The following is a 17,930-nucleotide window of genomic DNA, read 5'->3' on the forward strand; positions in this document are numbered from 1 at the left end:
GATGGATTTTTGGTCCCCTCCGAGCTCTGGCCGCCTGCACCTCCCTCAGCCTCAGTGTTTGCTCCTGGCGCTCGTGGAAGCCAGGGTATCGTCTGTGAGGCTGTGGCGGTGCTGTTCACATGACTAATGCTGTGAAAGATAGCAAGATTTTTTTTTTTTTTTTTTTTTTTGAGCAGCTCCAGTCTATGCACAGTTGGCTCCCAGCTGACAGACAGAATGTGGGGTGGGCTTTGTCACCAGAACGCTGGGTACTGCATGCCCGGCGATGCTCGCAATTACACGGTGCCCAGAAACCTGCTGCTTATGTCAGGGTGCAGGCAGCCTGAACACATAGAAATTGGGTAGCTTTGTTTTTATTTTTTTTTAGTATTATTATTATTTTTTTTGCCTCTTTCTTCCCAGCAAAGGTTATATAATGAGGGGATTGCTGCTAAAGTAAAAAGGGAAAATGAAGTCTTTGTTAAATGCCTTCACAAAGAAAGAAGGTAAGCAATGAAAGCAGAACACTTTGATGTTTCAGACTGGTGTTTTCTTGTGTACATTTAATATGATCGGCTTAGTGACTCTATAATTAATCAATTCCTGCAGTTTCTTTTTAAAAATTGTGCTAGACGGTCCATTGAGGCAAGTGATTATTAAAGCTGGATGTGACTTTATTCATTTTAGCTTTTTCTCTGAAGAGTCAAGTAGTTGTGAAAAAATGTTTTTATTCCCTAAGAAATGCATTTGAAGACATGGAAGGAATTTCCTAGGTGAATTTTTGTCAGTGAATAGTGCTGAATTGTCCCTTCAGATGTATAAAATGCCAGGAATAGATTTCTGAGAGCTGGAGGAAGGATTAAGTGGTACTTTCAGGTATGCTTTTAAGGATGATAATTTTAAACTTTAGGGACGTGAAATTAGTTCAGATGTTTTCATGTCATTTTATATCAAAGTGTTTTTCCCAATCAAGTTTTGCAACAGTTACACTTACAGTTCTGAACGTGGTGAAATATTAGGGGAAAACAGTGCCCAGCAGGCATTAAAGTGTGGACATTTGCATTTCATCATTGTGTGTTGTGGTTATTTTTTTTTTTATTGTGAAAATAATATAAATAATGCTTATAAAAAGCAGCTAAAAAAACATCCACCCACTTACAGTTTGCAGATTGCTGAGGAAAAGAAACAGTTGGGTGGAATATTAATCACTTTAGGCATGGAAATGCTTATTTTTAACTCTTTCTATAAAAGATATGTGTTAGACACACATCAATTGGTGTGATTAGTTGTCCCCTTGCCTGTTTATTTTCTGTAGTAAAGGCTAATTCTGTTTGTAGTTCTCACCTTATGAATAGAAATTAATAGCAAAGCAGAAGCTAACTCCTTAGTGGTCATGTAAAATCCTTTTAAAGTATGCAAGGGAAAAAGAATTTAATCTGCTAACCAGAGAGTGTGTATATGCACAAACCAAACGCTGTTTTTCAGTGGCAGTGAATATGCCAATTTTGTGTTTTCAAAAACCTGTTGGTATAAACATGCTCATCAATCCTCTGTCCATCCTGTTGCCATGTCTGAGCACTGTGCTCTCTCCCACTCCCACCAGCCTCTCAAAACTTGCAGGACACATCCCCAAAATGCTGGAAATATTTAGTTTTATGGGTCTGTGGCTAGAAGGCTCGGCAGTTTGCTTGGAGTGCTCACAGGTTTAAGCTTATGAAAAAAATCAGAGCTAAAGGTCAGATCCAATTTTTACTGAAGTCTAAGATAAACTTTGGTGGCCGTAAGGGAACAGCATTAGACCTTCAGCTGGCAAACCTCTACGTGCAAAACATTCCCTGTGTTCAGTTCTGTGTGATTACTCCTTGACTGAAATTATTGCAGTAGTTCTTCTGCTTTATTCTACCTGGGAAAGATCCCTGTCTTCAATGAAATAATTTCTAGGGTCGTGTTCTGCTTGTCAAAAATATAGGAATGCACAAATGGCACATCTGTGCATCAGTCTAAAGCACCTGTACATGTCAATGTTGGGAATAAATCCTGTGAGTTTTCTTTAAGTTAATGTTAATTGGGGCTTTCAAGGTGACACTTGAAGCACTGAGGCACTTTTAGTGACATACTCTGCCGCTTTGAAACCTTAAAAAATATGAAATGTGAAAAGCTTGGAATGTTCTGAAAATCAGGCAGAGTTTCTGCCAGTTTGTGTTCATAAATATTGGACTTCTTTGCTTTATTTCCTTTAAAAACTTCAAAGACTGCTTCCCTTATTTCAGCCCTGTTTCAAATGAGATATTATGGAAATGAATTAAAAGCCCTTCCCCTCTGTGCTCACTGTTCTCTTGTTTGGCTGTTCTGATGTTGTTGGGTTGTTTACCAGAGAAAAAGTTTCAACTAATTAGAAATACGAAGGATGTTATTTTAAAATATTCAGAATCACAGTTGATCATAAACTGATTCTGGTAAAAATTATATAAACCTTTCTTTCACGCACAGTTTCATCTTTATTTTCTGTTATAAATATGCTTTCAGTTTGTCTCTGAAACCTTAAATTCTGCTGTGTTCTCTCAATTAAAGGCTGTATTTCAAAGCAGGACAGATTGATTCCTACGTATATTCAAATTCATGTGAACTTATTTACTTGCACAGTATGACAGACATTCTTATTCTGGGGTTTGTGTGGTTTTTGAAGGGTATTGAATGCATAGACATTTCCGGCACTTTATAAATGGCACTTACTGGCACTTTAGAGATGTAGGATGTTATTTTGTGAGGCTTCTTTCCCAACTGAAAGATGATTTTTTGAAAATTACAACAGCTCAGTGAAGTCCTCAGAATAATGCCTGGCTGCCTTTTGTTAGCTATACTACTGCAACTTTTCAGATGTAAATATGTGCGCTTTGGATCACAGCCTTTGACCCCACAAGTTCCACAGAAATAAATCAATGAGCGTAGTTGCATGAACGTGGACTGAGGCAAGCATGAGGTTTTGGGATCAGATCCTTTATTACCTTATAATAGGGGTAGGAAATGCTGTTGCATCCAGTGATAGCTGAGTGCCTTTTATTGGGGAATTTGCCTTTTAAGTTACACTTGGAACTAACTGACCCACCACAGTCAGAAAAGGAGAGATGGAAAATGTGGTGTCTGCTTGTACAAATTGTGGTATGACTGCAGCTCTGTACCAATAACACTGATGAAAGGATGGGCCCTCTGGTTTGTATTAGGTTTTTATTGCCCTTGCTTTTGTTTTCTGTTATGCCTATTTCATTAAATAGTATATTGCAGCCTTTGGATACAGTCATGTTCTCTTTGGGACACAGCATGTGACAGAGTGAGTGTATTACCCTCGGGTAATATGTTCTATATACAATAGTAATAGATGCGGTAGAAACACCTAGATTAGAAAGAGAGGACTACCTAGGGATTATAGCAATGTAATAGAGTTCTGCCAGGAGAAAAAATTATGTCCTCAATTTTTAACCTGAAAGATGGGGATAAGGTGACTTAACACTACAGATTTCAGGTTACGCCTGAACTTGCGATGGAGCAAGATGCTCCCAGTCTGGGTGCCAATGGGAGAAGCAAGTTAGAGTTCACACATGAAAAATTCTGCCCATCAGCCCTGTTCCATGTCTTTCTGATTGAATATGACAACATAGTATGAACATGAACTTTTTGAGACTCAAACCTGGCAATAATAAGATGTTCCTGGACCATAGTTAAGACTGTTTGGCAGACTCATGGCACTTGTGTTGCCTAACTATTTATTAAAGGCAGTAAATAGGTTAACATTGCCCAGTTGTTTTCAGTTGTAATGATGATTTAAAGATAACAAATCCAATTAGCTATGCAGGCAAGGTAGAGTTTCTGTCTCCACAGAAGAAACAATGCCATATGTTGCTAAATCTTTTCAGGGGGTGGTAAACACATAGAAATGGTGAAATCATCTGAGATTACCCTGGATGTCTTTCTTTACACAGTGCCCTTTAGAGAGGCTCCCACCTATTCAAACAGACGGCGGAGGCCGCCAAGCACCTTAGCAGCACCTAGGATCTTGCTTCGTTCCAACAGCGACAACAATCTGAACATCAACAACCTCCCTGACTGGTCAGCCACCTCGTCTGCTTCTTCACACCGCAGCCTTTCACCTCATCTACTTCAACAGATGCAGAATAATCCTAATGGAACTGTAAAAACTGTGGGGAGTTACACTCCGTCCTCCCGGAGCCGGTCACCATCCCTAAACAGGCTGGGAGAGGATGCCAAATGGCAGCAGCACAGGCACATCAGGTGACTTTTTGACTATTTGCCCAGCATGAGATATCCCTGTCATCATACTATGTTCTTTTATGTAATTTGTATGCCCGTTTTGCACTATATCAGATATATAGGTAATAAAATCCAACCACAGTGAGAATGTCCAAATGTGAATATTTTAATTGGAAGCTCTAGTCAAAGCCAGCTGTTTCCACACAGCGCTCAAGCAGCCAGGAAGACTTTGAAGTTCAGCAAAGCTCAGCAGTGACTTGTCACTGAGTTTGCACCTCCAAATCAAGATGCTAGTTCTCAAGAGCTTTTACTAGTTGAAATAATGACCTGGTCCCTTCATGAAACTAATAGTCATGCCTGAAACCTGTGTTGTAGCTGCTCATGAGTGGTGAATCAGAGACTAAGTTCTCCCTTCTGCAGATGTGTGCTGAACTGAAGAGTAAAACAGAAGGATAAATGGGGGGGAATAAGTAGGGCAGTCTAGGAGGGTGGCTGAGAGCAAAAGGGGCTTCTTGAAATGGTGGTGATAGATGTCATGGGCTTCTTTCATGATTATCCTTGCTGCGGGGTTCAGCATTCCCCGTGACTTTGCTGCTCTTTCTTTCCTCTTGAATTACAAATGTGATTTAGCAGGCACTCTGCAAATATCCTGCAGGTATATCCAACTGGAGAATGAATCCTGACTAATTAGATTGAGGTAGGTTTGTAGTAATATAACAAAACAGAGGATTGTACCTAAGTTTTGACTGCAAATGGGGGCTTCATCTTTATGAAGTCACTGTCCTGTAAATAGGTAATTACAGCTTCTCTTTGAGGAGGACTTAGAAACTGCATCTGTCAAGTGTGCAAGTGATGAAGCTGCACTAGGACAAGAGGTTTAAGTAGGGGGCTGCAAAGATGGACAGAGGCAGAGCTGAATACTGATGGAAAGAAATAGAACTTAAATGTTTTGTCCAAACACATTTAATTCAATTCATTTAAAATATCAGGCTTTGTCTGTCCTGTTGCCTAATATCAAAAAAAGTCCAGTATTCAGAAGAAAAGGACATGAGTATTAAGAAAAGCAGCATTGTTCATTTGTCTTTGTCATTTGTAGGTGTAATGGATATTTATTTGAATATTCAAGTCAGTGAAACAAAACTTCATGCTGTTGAAGCTGTCACCTGCTCCCTTGCACATTCTTTTTCTCTCCTTGGCTGTAAGCACCCAAACTGACAAGCGCTATTTGTGATAGTAACAATACTGCTGGAGAGTGGAAATACAGTGAAAAAAACAGTGTCGGAAAAGTCAGAATCACTGAACGGGACGCAAATTTCATGCAGAAGAGAAAACTCATCTTACATTGTTGTATGTTACAGTAATGGCAAAACCTCTTTTGGTTATAATGTGGGTGACATTTCCTCACAGAAACCCCTATCACCTTAAAAACAGGTCGTTTGTAAAGAGGCTTCGCTTAAGTGAGAAGGTGGCCACCAGGTGCTCTTCAGAGAATGAGTGCCAATGTGTTCCACTGGATACTGCTGGTGCCACCAGAGTGGGAGGTTTTACTACAGAGTCAATGAGGTGAAAGGGATCAAAATTGCCTTTTCATCGATATTCCTGGGAATAACGCACTTCCAAATTCTAGAAGTATAAGCAATCCTTTGAGGTGGGAGGAGGGGGGCAATTAAAATGTTTTTTGAATAAGAAAACATTTATTTGCTTTGACATTATTCCACCACTTTCCTCTTGCTTTTCTGAAAGCACGTGATTTTGAAAACTAGCACAAATAATAGTGGAAGACTATTTAATGCCTGAAATTTTGTGGCAGTAAAATTTTGGTCTTCCTTTAGTGCATCAGTCTCACTGCCACTTAAACTGCTACCCAGATGCAGATTTTTGCATGTACCATCAAGATTTGTTTCAGATGTCCAGAGTACATGCAAGAACTGAGATAAGAGCTGGAGTCTGTCTAAATATAAAGACAATTAAAAGGAAATTTTTCCTGTAAGCAATGCCTTTCCTTGCCACACATCCATTTTGCAGTCGTGAATGGCACCTTACATGACACTTTCCTCACAGATTTTGTTTAACTGTATGGCCACCTACTTCCTGTCAGCTGAATGTGGGATTTGTTGATGTCTCTGCTTATTATTTGCAAATAATACATTCACCACGAAGCTGTTGTTCCCCTAGAGATGAAAAAGACCTTTTTGACGCCGCAGTAGATTGGGTTCTGAAGCAGAAGCAGCCAGAAGGCGTAGGTTAATTAATGGCAAAGGTTTGAGTATGGCAAAGGGTTAATGAGGTTTGTGGGCTTTGCATTGTGGGATGGGGAGGGCTGGAAAGTGATGCTGGAAGGGATTCATGTGATCTTTACAGCCTGTGTGGCTCAGGTGTTTATCTTTTCGTGAAGCTGCTGCTTTTCATACCCAACTGGTTTTATGGGAGGCGCTGGGAAGGCACAGGAACTGGCACCCTTCCTGTGGAATTTGTCCCATGATGATTAATGAAAGGAGGTGGCAGCACTGTTTCAGTCAGGGCTTAAGCATCAAGGATGGCTGCTTTCTTCTGGGTGCGATGAAGACACGTCCACGTGTCTTCTGAAGTCTCCACATACTCCTCCTGCTTCCTCGTACTATGAGACTTTCTGGGCTGGGAACCTTAACTGGGGTCAAGGAAGGACAGGAAAGATCTTTTTTTTAAGAAATGATCTATCGCATGTTGCAGCTCCGATTTCCATGTCTCATGAGAAATAAAGCTTTCAGTGAGAAGGTTAAATGTGCCATTTCCCTCTCCTCTTTCAGTAAAAAAGAAAATGATTGTATCTTCTGTGGTAGGAGTTAAGGAAGATGCTAGGACATAACACGGTGAATAGCTGCTACCTGGCTGCTGCCAGACTAGGCTTAAAATACAGCTTGATATAAGTGGAAATTGAATGTGTAGCAACAGTTTATAGATATGGATTTATTTTTTTTTAATGTCAATGACTGTCTCTTCACTTATAAGGAAAATGGAATGGACTGAATGAACTGCAACCCGAATGCCATATTTTCCTGTCTTCCTTTAAACAACTGTGAGAGTTGGCTGAAGTTTCTGATGTGAATTCCATCACAGATATGCAATCAGAGCTCACTTTTAAACTCTTAATTATGGCTTATCCTCATTAGCACCTCTTCACAGTAAAAGAACAGAACACCGAGGTGAAAGGGGGATGCTATTCCAAATGGTAAAGAAGTTATTGCAGGAAAATGGAAGTGTTCCTGGTATGAAAGATCCACTATGTTTGTTTTTTACCAGACAACTTCTTTACATATATTGAGGGCCTCCTTTTTTTGGTAGGAGATTGTTTAAAGAAAAAGACTGAAGAAACAGTAAACTTGAATTTCATTTTGCTCGTAGCAGTTTGAGATCTTTGCTTGCTCCTTGCGAGAAAGTAAGTGGAGAGTTGCAATGTTGGGCCACCCTTAAATCATTCTTCTTCCTTTGGTACCCTGTCTTTTTTCCCCCATATTGGAAGTTTGTTACAACATCTCCTGTACGTTTCTCACCATCTTTAATATTTATCTCTTTCTCTCTTTACATTTTTGACAGTTCACTCATTTTTACAAATGTTCAGTAATGATCTCGTGCATCACTCATCAGCTTTCAGTGGCTTCTCCTTTACGTGCCACAGGTAGATTCTCTGATGACCTGTGGCTTATCTGACCACTCTGAAGTCATCGGGAGAGCTATTGATTGCCGTCAGTAATGATCTCTTGGAGAATGTTACCCACAGGCATCATGCTTTGTGCATATCTAAAATTTAGCTCCAGACCCTGGAGTGATGAAGTAATCAATTATTCAGTCCATTCAATTGATAAATAAGTTGTCTTATCATAGAATCATTTAGGTTGGAGAATACCTAAAGACTCATCAAGTCTAACCATAAACCTAACACTGCCAAGTACACCACCTAACCATGTCCCTAAGCACCACGTCTTGATTGTTCAAGAGAAACATATATTTTTTTTATGCAGGGTTAGAAGTCTTACTGGAAGACAATTATGTTATTCAGTGCTTAATTTAATCCTGCTAATGTGATTGTAAATGATTAACTTTGCCCATTTTAAATAACCAGTTAATGTTTTTTAATTTCAATTTCCAGTGCTGTTTACAATCCTAGTGCCAACAAGGATACACTGTCTGCCTTGGATTATCAGGGTCCAAAACGCAAGCTTTACAGTGCTGTACCTGGAAGACTTTTTATTGTCGTAAAGCCATATCAACCTCAAGGAGAAGGGGAAATTCATCTGCACAAAGGAGATAGAGTCAAAGGTGAGTACATAATTAATTTTGGATAAACATTTACTTCTGCTAGATGGAAATTTTATTATAAAATTCTCTTCTATTTCAGGGAAAATGAAATCTGTTCAGCAGAAGTTCTTTTATGCATTTGTTTCTTTAGAGGGTATTTTGCTCCTAGATGTGTTTTGTAACCGATACTTATTTGGCTGCCATTTTAAGTGTAAATGACTTTAAAGTACTACTGAAAATCAGAAATATTTGCAGGAAGAGCAGCATTGTCTTTTACACAGAGCACGTAGTTTGCTTCTGTAGTCATTATAGGAAGACAACTCCAGGGCTTTTAAAGATTGTAAATATGTCAGCTATCTAAGCAGCTCTTAAAGGAAAAGAAGCATAAGGTCAAGTTTGTTTCAAACCCGTTCCTCAAGGAACAATTTATCGGTTAAGTAGAAAGAGTCCCCTCCTGTGACTTAGGATAAACAGTTAGGTAGAACCTACTGTAAATGTTTTGAGGAGGAATTGTGGTGGTAGATGTGTAATTGCTGCCCACTGATGTACTTCCCACCTAAGAGTACACGAAAATCAAGTCCAAACTTTGTATTATTATTTTGAAGACAGTACATCCAGTTATCGCTGAGAAAGTGGACAATGTGGTTTACAGGACTGACCTTTGTAAGGGTGCATTGGTATGCAGTTTTGGCTATGGATTTGCATATTAAGGTAAAACTGGTCAAGGAATGACAAGAATTTCTGCTCAACCCATAGAAACCAAATACCAGTTCCAGAAATCAAATAGAAGGGAATAAATTTAGTGTCCTAACTAGAAGTGTTAAGCAACTGAAAATTTCCTTGCAACTGAAACTACTTATCTTACAAAGGAAAACTTGAAATATCTCCTCCCTTGAGCCTGCAAACAGTATTTGGAAAAAAAAAATGAGGAGTCATTAGAAGGTATTTTTGTACTTTTATTTTTGGATGTGGCTGATTCCAAAGCATTTGTGAGTTTAATAATTTTTGTTAAGTCTTCAGAAGGTGTAGGACAGAAATCTAAAGAATGCTGCACTGAAAGATAAAACCTAGGCAAGATTAATTTTAAATGCAAGGAGGAAGGTTAAACTTAGGAGTGTTGCTGATGTCTGTAAGACTGAAAAGATAATTTTGCAGTCTGGGAGATTGTACCCTGATTAGGTGGGAAGCAATGATTATGATCTAAAGAAAACAGTGCACAGGAACTTTTGGAAGAGCCCATATGAACACTTCATAAAACATTATAAAAGTTCCCAGTTAATGGAAGTTATCTAGGCTACACTAAAATTAACAGAAGGCAAGAAAAGGTCCGAGGTTATAGAATTTCTTTGGAATGCCAAATGTCAAATAAAATTCAAGTCATGACAAGCAGAAGTCATGGTTTGTGAATGGGCTCTGCAAGCATTCAGTAAATGAGAATAAATGCAAGAGGAGTAATGCATAATACCAGCTCATAAAAGCCTTTAAGTGTTGAAAGAAGTAGTACAACCTGTGGAGAAGTAAAGCTACATTGTGAATAGCTTGATACAAAAATGTAAAGCAAATTAAAAAGAAATGTGATCTTTTCATACCCTTACAAAAGAGAACTGGTTCTTGGGTTGAAATGTGAAAGCCCATGGTCTTCCACATGGAGCATGGAGTTCTCACTGGAAGGGTAGAGAAATAAAACTGTTGAGAAAGATGCTTGTTGCTGAAGTACAAGAAAATAAAAAAAGGTTGCTTATAGAGGGGAAAAAAAAGATTAAAAAAGTGAGACTTAAACACAACTGAGAACTTTTTGCTTATTAATCTCAGAACATTTAGCAATACCAGGAAGAATTGCCAATACCCACAAAAGGATGATATTTTGGGAATCATGAGTGGTACTAGGTAACTTTCTATACCGAGTGTGTTTACAGACATCAAGAAGGTGTCAGTAGATAAAGTATGAGCATGTTTGAGTGCCATCATCTCTGCTTTGGAGGAAGTTGTATCTTTACACTATTGTGTTCAATCTTGTTGGATTTAAAGATGCAGCAATATTGTTGTTTACGTGGAGGATGTAAGATCAACAGAGATTCTTGTGACCAGAGTAAAACAACAAAGACTCTAGGCAGTTCTGGAGAAAAAGCAGACAGAAAGTGTATTCCCTGGCAAAAGAGCAAACAGTGCAACAGGTTGCTGAATTTTGTAGGCGTGTTCGTTATCTGGCTGTTTGTTTACATTAGAATTTGTGACTATTTTATGCAAAAATAACTCAAAATGGAGGGATTTAAATTTCAGTGAAGAGTTTAATACTAAAAAATTAGTTCAGGAGTCCTTGGTTTTACAGTAACTGGAAAACAATAGTCCACTTCTTGAAACTTTTTACAGTAGTATGATTTAATCTTGAGACCAAGGATGTTTTGGGGGGACACTAACCAAGGAATGCCGGAATGCTGAAATACAAAATGAGATCATGTCTAGTCCGTGAGGTTTGCATCTTTATGGGACAAATCTATATTTACTGAAAAAGACTATAAATTAATTATTACTCTATGAAAAAGCAAGATATGCCCATCTCGCACCAATCATCCCTGCAGGGATTATTTTTCAGCTTTAAATATGTGATTTTCACATTGAATTAAAATCTTGCAGAGGTCTAGCATTTGCAGGCACACTTGTTTTAGAGCATTTTATAGAACTTTGATGCAGTGAAGTCTAGTGAGATTTTTGTACGTCAGTCTGCTTGTAGAAAAAGTTGGAAAAAGAGAAAGGGCAAGTAGGGATTGTCAGTGTTACTACTTAGGATGAAATCTTGTGGTGTGTAATTTAAGGGTGTTTACATGACAAAGCTGGAACACTGTATGGCTGACTCCCATTGCTAACCAAAGGGAAAACTCCCAGAACAAGATCAAATCCTATTTCGTGTTACCATGTCAATGGTTCCTCAGTTGTCACAAAAAATATGTCAGAATGAACACAACAAGGTCATGTAGAGAATGAAGAGTCCAGGTAAAAAGACACTGAGGCTTTAAAAAGGTCTTGGTTATGTAACAGCATTGAGAAAGCCATTCAAACTTAGCATGTGTGACAGGAATCCAAGTTCAATTATATTTGGATTCACATCCTTTTTCCAGCCAAAATGTAATTATTTAAAGGGAAATAAAAAAAATTATTCCAGTGTGAAAGATTGATAGGCTCCCTCTCCGCCATGCATAAGCACGGGCAGTAGAGCTCTTACTATCCTCAGTACTACTTGTTTCTTGGGTGAGTGCTAGAACCACTGGCTATAAGGAGTTCCTGCTTTCTTTTTTTTCTTTCTGAGCAGAAATTCCACTTAGGACTGTTTATATTTTCTGTCTTTTATTAGCAAGACCATGATCCAGTCATCACTGGGGCTTTGATTTTCTGGGGGTACACATGCCTGTTTGGGGTTTAGTGACACGCTATGTGCAGTGCTTGGAAGAAATGAATCGTTAAACCCAAGGGAATTCAATTTTTCACACTTTGGAAACACCTTAGGCTCACCTTTAAGAAATAAAAGAGCTTTGTTTTAGCCCCTTTCCTCTGCCAACTTGGTAGCTGTGCTGTTCTGTATAAAAACCTGTTGCTACAGTACTGGCTTCTTGGATTGTTTGAGGGGGATTCAAACAAGTATTGGCATCTGCTATGGGATTCTGACCCGTATTCAGTTTGACCCTGGGGAGATGTTCATCACATGTGCATCCCATGAGACTAATCACAGTAAAGATGTAGCAAGGCATTTATTACTGGGATAAAAACCCAGAACAACATATTAGAGAAAGGGATTAGTTGGGAGATGTTTTTATGGATTTTCTTTTTTAACTTGGTAGAATTAGAAGGGTCACGGAGAGGGATGAATTCCTAAACTCTTGATGAGAACTGCTTTCATCAGATGAAGATGAGGCAGATTTTTTTTCTTTCTAAAACCCCCAGAAATGCAGGAGTGACAATAGTTCACAGTATGTGATAGAAGGAAGCTGCTCAGAGGAAGATGTGCATGGGCAAGGTCCGAAGAAAATGTAAACTAAACAAAATGGTCTTGTATTAATAGGATATTACGTAGCCTGTACAAAAATATCTGCTTTATTTTTAGTTGTTAGTCATACATACTGACATCATTTGTGTGTCTGCCACTCATGAAAGAAGGGCCATGGCTGTTGTAAAAATAAACCTGATATCTTTAGTTGTACAAGAACAACCCTAACCTATGTTTTCACATGAATGAAGAAAACCTAGCTTCATCCCTCACTGAAGCACTTCTAACACATTTTGTTTCCTTCTTTGTTTTATATCTCAAAGTCCATAGCAAGAAATCTGCCACAATCCAAAACCACATATATATATAAAGTATCAGTAAAATGCATTTTAATCAGCTTTTGCATTGCTAAATTTAATTCTTACACTGGAAATCAAGTGGCCTCTTTTATAACAAAACTCAGATTTATGAAGGGAATGCAATGCTGCAAAGTTCTTTGTGAGCAAAGAATTAGCAGTCTTCTGTGTCATCAATATGACACAGATTACACTATAGAATTATTCTGTGCATCCCCAAGAAGGTTCAAATCTGTACCAGCATACCTTGTTGGAAAGGTAACAGATATGAGTTCTGAGTAGCAATCAACATGGGGCAGACAATCTCTGGTCACTTAGAAACAAATCAATCAAAATTGTTTTCAGAATCTGTGTTGCCTTAAAAAAATACCTGAAAGGTATTCGAGTTATCCCTCATTGACCTAGAAAAAAAAACCCCACACGGTTGCCTTATTCAAATACTTTGACAACTTTTGAAGTCTCACTCTGCTCAGAGTTTTCTTTTTCTTGTCTTTCTGTATGTTTGTATTAGTGTTTCCTATTGCCATGTGATTTCTTGTGATTTCTTCCAATTTTCAGGTCCCAAATCATAGTATAGTATGCCCTTTGGTGGCTTGCAACTGAAATTTTTACTTTCCTCTCTTATTTTTGTCACCTGCCCTAATATTACTGTCTTGTCTCTTTCACCTGGAAGAAAACCAGAATTTGGAGCTAGGTCTGGAAAATGCTGTGTATTTAACTCTTACTGTGATTGAACAGATTTTTCTAGTGCTCAGTATCTAGTAAAATGGGGAGTTATTTCAGTATTTCAAACGTGCTCCAACAGACCTTTTTGTGAACCTTCTGAGATGCCTCCTGTGCAGGCACAGTCTGCACATTTGAGAAGTATTTACCACAACTAAGGTCTGTTCTCAGCTACGTTCTCCAGGGTCAGTGAAATGGTAGTAGTTCAGCAGTGGTGATTCGAGCATCTGTTCTAGGCAGAAAGTCAGTAGTTCACAGCATTAGAAATATTGACCCTTGCAGCACTGCTTTTATTTCAGTGTGTTCTCAGCCAGGAAGGCAATCCAAATATGCCACTAACATTTTCATTTCTTCTGAAATCTACTTGTAAGTCATTTTGAAAAAGAAAGGTTATTAAACCCCTGCTGTGCTTGAAGATATTGCCAACAGACAGTACTTGTGGGCAGAAGGAAAGTTGGTCTCCTGGGCTTTTACACTTGTTAGATTAGTAAATAAAGTACTGGAAAGGGAAAGGCCTCAGAAATGCTGTTTCCTTTCTTCAAGAGCATTTTGTACCTTTTGTGAATAAGTATGGCAGCAAAATTTAACCTAAGAGGTTTGCATAAGCATCATTTTGCTAATCTTTAATATGAAGGATGAAATTAATGTGAAATGGAACATTAGTCTTCCCCAGAAACATTGGTCTGTTTTGCTTCTCTTACTGTCTCCTGACTTGATTGGTTTGATTTGAATTCCTAACATAAATCATTATGACTCATCACAGATAATAACCTAACTCATTTCTTCAAGTTGCTTGTGTCTGAGGAGCAGGAGAGAGTTGTCCTTCGAACTGATATATCGAAGCCTTGCTCCAGCTGAAGGGCTCGCTTTGCTGTCAGGGCTGAGGAATTGATTAGAATGGAAGAGCATCCAAAAATCCCCGTTGTCTTCACTCTTGACTACTCAAAGGCAGACTTCCTTCAGTAGTCAGCAATTGGCCCAAGATATTCAGGAGTTAGGGAGTGCCAGAAGACTAAGAGGGACTATGAATGGCATATGAATTCACTAGCATAGTCTGACACAACAGCACAGGTTCCACATCTAAGTTTTCTTAATTAATCCTCAGATTAATGCTCTCTACCAAAACCCCTAGTCTTGGCACCACTGTGAAGAAGAGCGAACTTGACTCTCTCCACATTTCCCTCAACAGAGATGGTGATAAATGTTACAAACTGATGCATTTTTCCAATGTTCAGTTTGAATTTCTGTCCAAAATTCAAATCAGTCCAGAAGATTTGTTTCTTATGCTGTTTTCTCCTCTTTCTCATTTTCCCCAAACTGGTTAAGAGATACCCAAATAATAGGAAAAAGACAATCATCATAGGAAGTTGTTGGCAAAGATAACAAACAAAGAAAAATAAAATGTACAGGGCCAAATATTGAACAGCGCAGCTCATTCAGTTCTATTTCAGTTGAGCTCTGTTTCCTCAGATTTAGAGGATTATGTGCAGATTATTGCATTTGTAGATTTTGCTGTAGTGAGTGGTTGCTCTGTTAATCGTCACAGTCATCTTCTCAGCTCAAGCTCCTTTTCTTGAACATTGCTTGTTTGCACTATTTCGTTCTCGAGAAAATGGAGGTGATAAAAGATAAAAAGCTGGTTTAAGTCCAAGTCTAGCCTGACGTTTATTGTGGCTACGGTGGTTTTGGCTGTGATGTGCACCCAAAACCTGAAACCAAGGCTCCTTAGTCTTCCCATCTCCTTGCAGTGTGGGTGGCCATAGAGGCTGATTGGACACAACTAGACATGCAGTAAGCTCAGAATATGGCAATTAGACTTTTATGGTAAGTGAGACAATTAAATACTGATTTATAGGTAGGTAAGGTTTCCTTTCAAATAAAGCAGCAGAGTGACTTGGATTACAAAAAGGTAAACTCGAAGGCATAAGTGGATCACACTTGTTTGGGAGGCAAAACTGGAAGATAAATGTTAGTTTAAAAAAGTGAACGATATTTTCTGTCTATGTTATTTCCCTAATTTGATTTATCTGTGAGGTCCCACAGTCCAAAATAGGAAAAGGACCTGCTGAATTATCTTCTTTGCTGAAAGAAATGTCTGTGGAGCTGCAGTTGAATCTGACTGTTCAGGTCAGTTATACACAACTGTTAACTGCAGATACACAAGGTTTTCCTTCCAGATTGTACGTGGACCGCACAAGAACATTTTCTATGTGGCAGCTGGGGCACAGTCACTTGTTTGCATGCTGGAGGCCTTAATGTGGTTGTCATCAGAGCGATAGACAATGACTTCCTTTCCAGTCCTGTTGCACTGAGCTCAAGTTATGTCAGTCTCTCTTGATTAAGTATTTGAAAGCCAGAAATGGTCTGCCCATAAGGCAGAGCAGACAGAATCTGTTCATCATTAATCACAGGAAGGGAGGGATGTCTGTCAGGAACAAGTAGGGGCAGATAAAGAAATAGGGTAAAATTTAAACTGAAACCAGATTTTAGGAAAAATATCTCTTTAAGAGAGGCAAGATTCAGCAGTAACATGTGCCAACCTTCATTTATGTTGTGTTTCAAGTCTGAGTTGAGTTGCACTTCAGATTCAGAAAACTGTCGCTCTGCGCTGTACTTGTTTCAATATTGTTTTCTATTTACCTGGCTGCATATAAGAACAGATTAAATATTGAATTTTTGTTTATATGTATACTTAGGAAATAAGTTACCATTACAACTCAAGGTTAGGAACATAAATTTCTAAGTTGTAACCATTCTAGGGGCTGTTTTAAGCAAAATTGTATTCATCATTGCAATAGGTGTTCTTGCGTATGTTATTTGTCATTTGGAAGCTCTCCTTCCAAAACACAAAGAATTCTGGAAATTTACATCAGACAACAGCTATTATTACAACAGAAAAGCCTAAATTATGACATTAAGCATTTCTGAGAGAAAGTAGTTAGGTCTCTTACCACTGGAAGGTAAAAACCTACTTATTTTTTTTCAAAAATCCAGAAGATTGTTACATCAAAACAAAGAAAAACCCAAACAGTTCAGATTTGCACTGAACCTTGCTTAGCTAAAATGCAGATGAAAATGCTTTGTATTACATTAGGTAAATGGCATCTGTAATCAATAACAGAACAATGGAATCTAGTGAATAACATGTGCTGCAGTTTGAATGGAATGGACACTACTCTGTCCCTTTCACATTAATAATGAAATGGTGAAATTTTCTGCTTTCTACTCTGAGTCCTAAAGGGCTTTCAGCTTACGTTATTCCACATTTCACTAAAAGTATTGTGCTCTTCAGCTGCTGTTGATTAGTAGATCTTTTACTTTTAGCTCTAATAGTTCTTACATCAGCATAGGCTAGTTCAGTTGCTAGAATTTTCAATGGATTTTTCATCCTTACTTTGTACTTTCTTTTGTCTCCTAGTTGTAAGAATGTTCTTTTTCCAGAAGAAGGTCTGTCATTCCCAATCCATATAATTATTTCTTTGCCCAGGAAAGAGCACAGCTTATACAAGCAGGAAAGATTGATTGTAGATATTGCGAAGACATTTCCGATCTATCCTGTAGCAGCTAGAAAGACAATGGCCTGAATTTGGCTGTAAGTTGCACAGACGTTTTTGTAAATAAGGCTACCTAGAATAATGCACTCATAAAAATTTTAATATTTTAAGGAATTTAGAAATAGTGTGCACCAGTATTTGATAGAAAAATTATATAATAAGTATACATATGTTCTCTTTCTTAATTGTGGCATAATGAAGGGAGCTGTAATCATAGAATCACAGAACAGTTAGGGTTGGAAGGGACCTTAAAGATCATCCAGTTCCATAGGTAGGGACACCTCCCACCAGAACAGGCTGCTCAAAGCCCCATCCAACTTGGCCTTGAACACCTCCAGGGATGGAGCAGCCACAACTTCCCCAGGCAGCCTGGGCCAGTAGTGTGGAAGAACAAAACATTTTTGTTGTTATGGTTAAAGTGATTTTTTGGTAGTATATTGAGTAATAAAGCTATTTGAGATGGGTATGCTGTATTAATATTAATTACAACATATAAATTATCAATAAGCCTACAGAAGTTGCAAGAGATAAAGCATTCTATGCTTAGTTGGCAATATATATAGTTTTATTATGGTTTTCTCTGCACTTTGGCAAAGCAGAATCTGGCTGATACTAACTATAATACTTTAAAGGCATTAATCTATCAGATCCTGATAGGCACCTGCCTATACATGTTTTCCTGTTATTCAGTTGTTTTGTATTTGTCCAATTTTGATTTGAAATTTTGTTCATATAATTGAACATAATTCTTGTTTTAAACTATTCTGTTCTTGTGAAGACATAACAGTATTCATGATG

General features: G+C 38.3%; 1 protein-coding gene across 7 annotated transcripts in view; it reads left to right on the plus strand.

Annotated features, from left to right (window-relative positions):
* The window catches only part of SHANK2 (SH3 and multiple ankyrin repeat domains 2), a 515,992-nt gene that overhangs the window by 121,055 nt on the left and 377,007 nt on the right, over positions 1–17,930 (plus strand). For all 7 annotated transcript variants that reach the window (XR_011337489.1, XM_069857381.1, XM_069857383.1 and 4 more), the window contains 2 exons: positions 3,957–4,266; positions 8,372–8,541. Coding sequence is in view for 6 of the 7 variants with exons in the window: in XM_069857381.1 (XP_069713482.1) it covers positions 3,957–4,266; positions 8,372–8,541 (480 nt within the window). In the remaining variant the exon portion in view is untranslated. The remainder of the gene's footprint in view (positions 1–3,956; positions 4,267–8,371; positions 8,542–17,930) is intronic.

The sequence above is a fragment of the Phaenicophaeus curvirostris genome, chromosome 5 (assembly GCF_032191515.1).
Source record: "Phaenicophaeus curvirostris isolate KB17595 chromosome 5, BPBGC_Pcur_1.0, whole genome shotgun sequence".
NCBI lineage: Eukaryota > Metazoa > Chordata > Aves > Cuculiformes > Cuculidae > Phaenicophaeus > Phaenicophaeus curvirostris.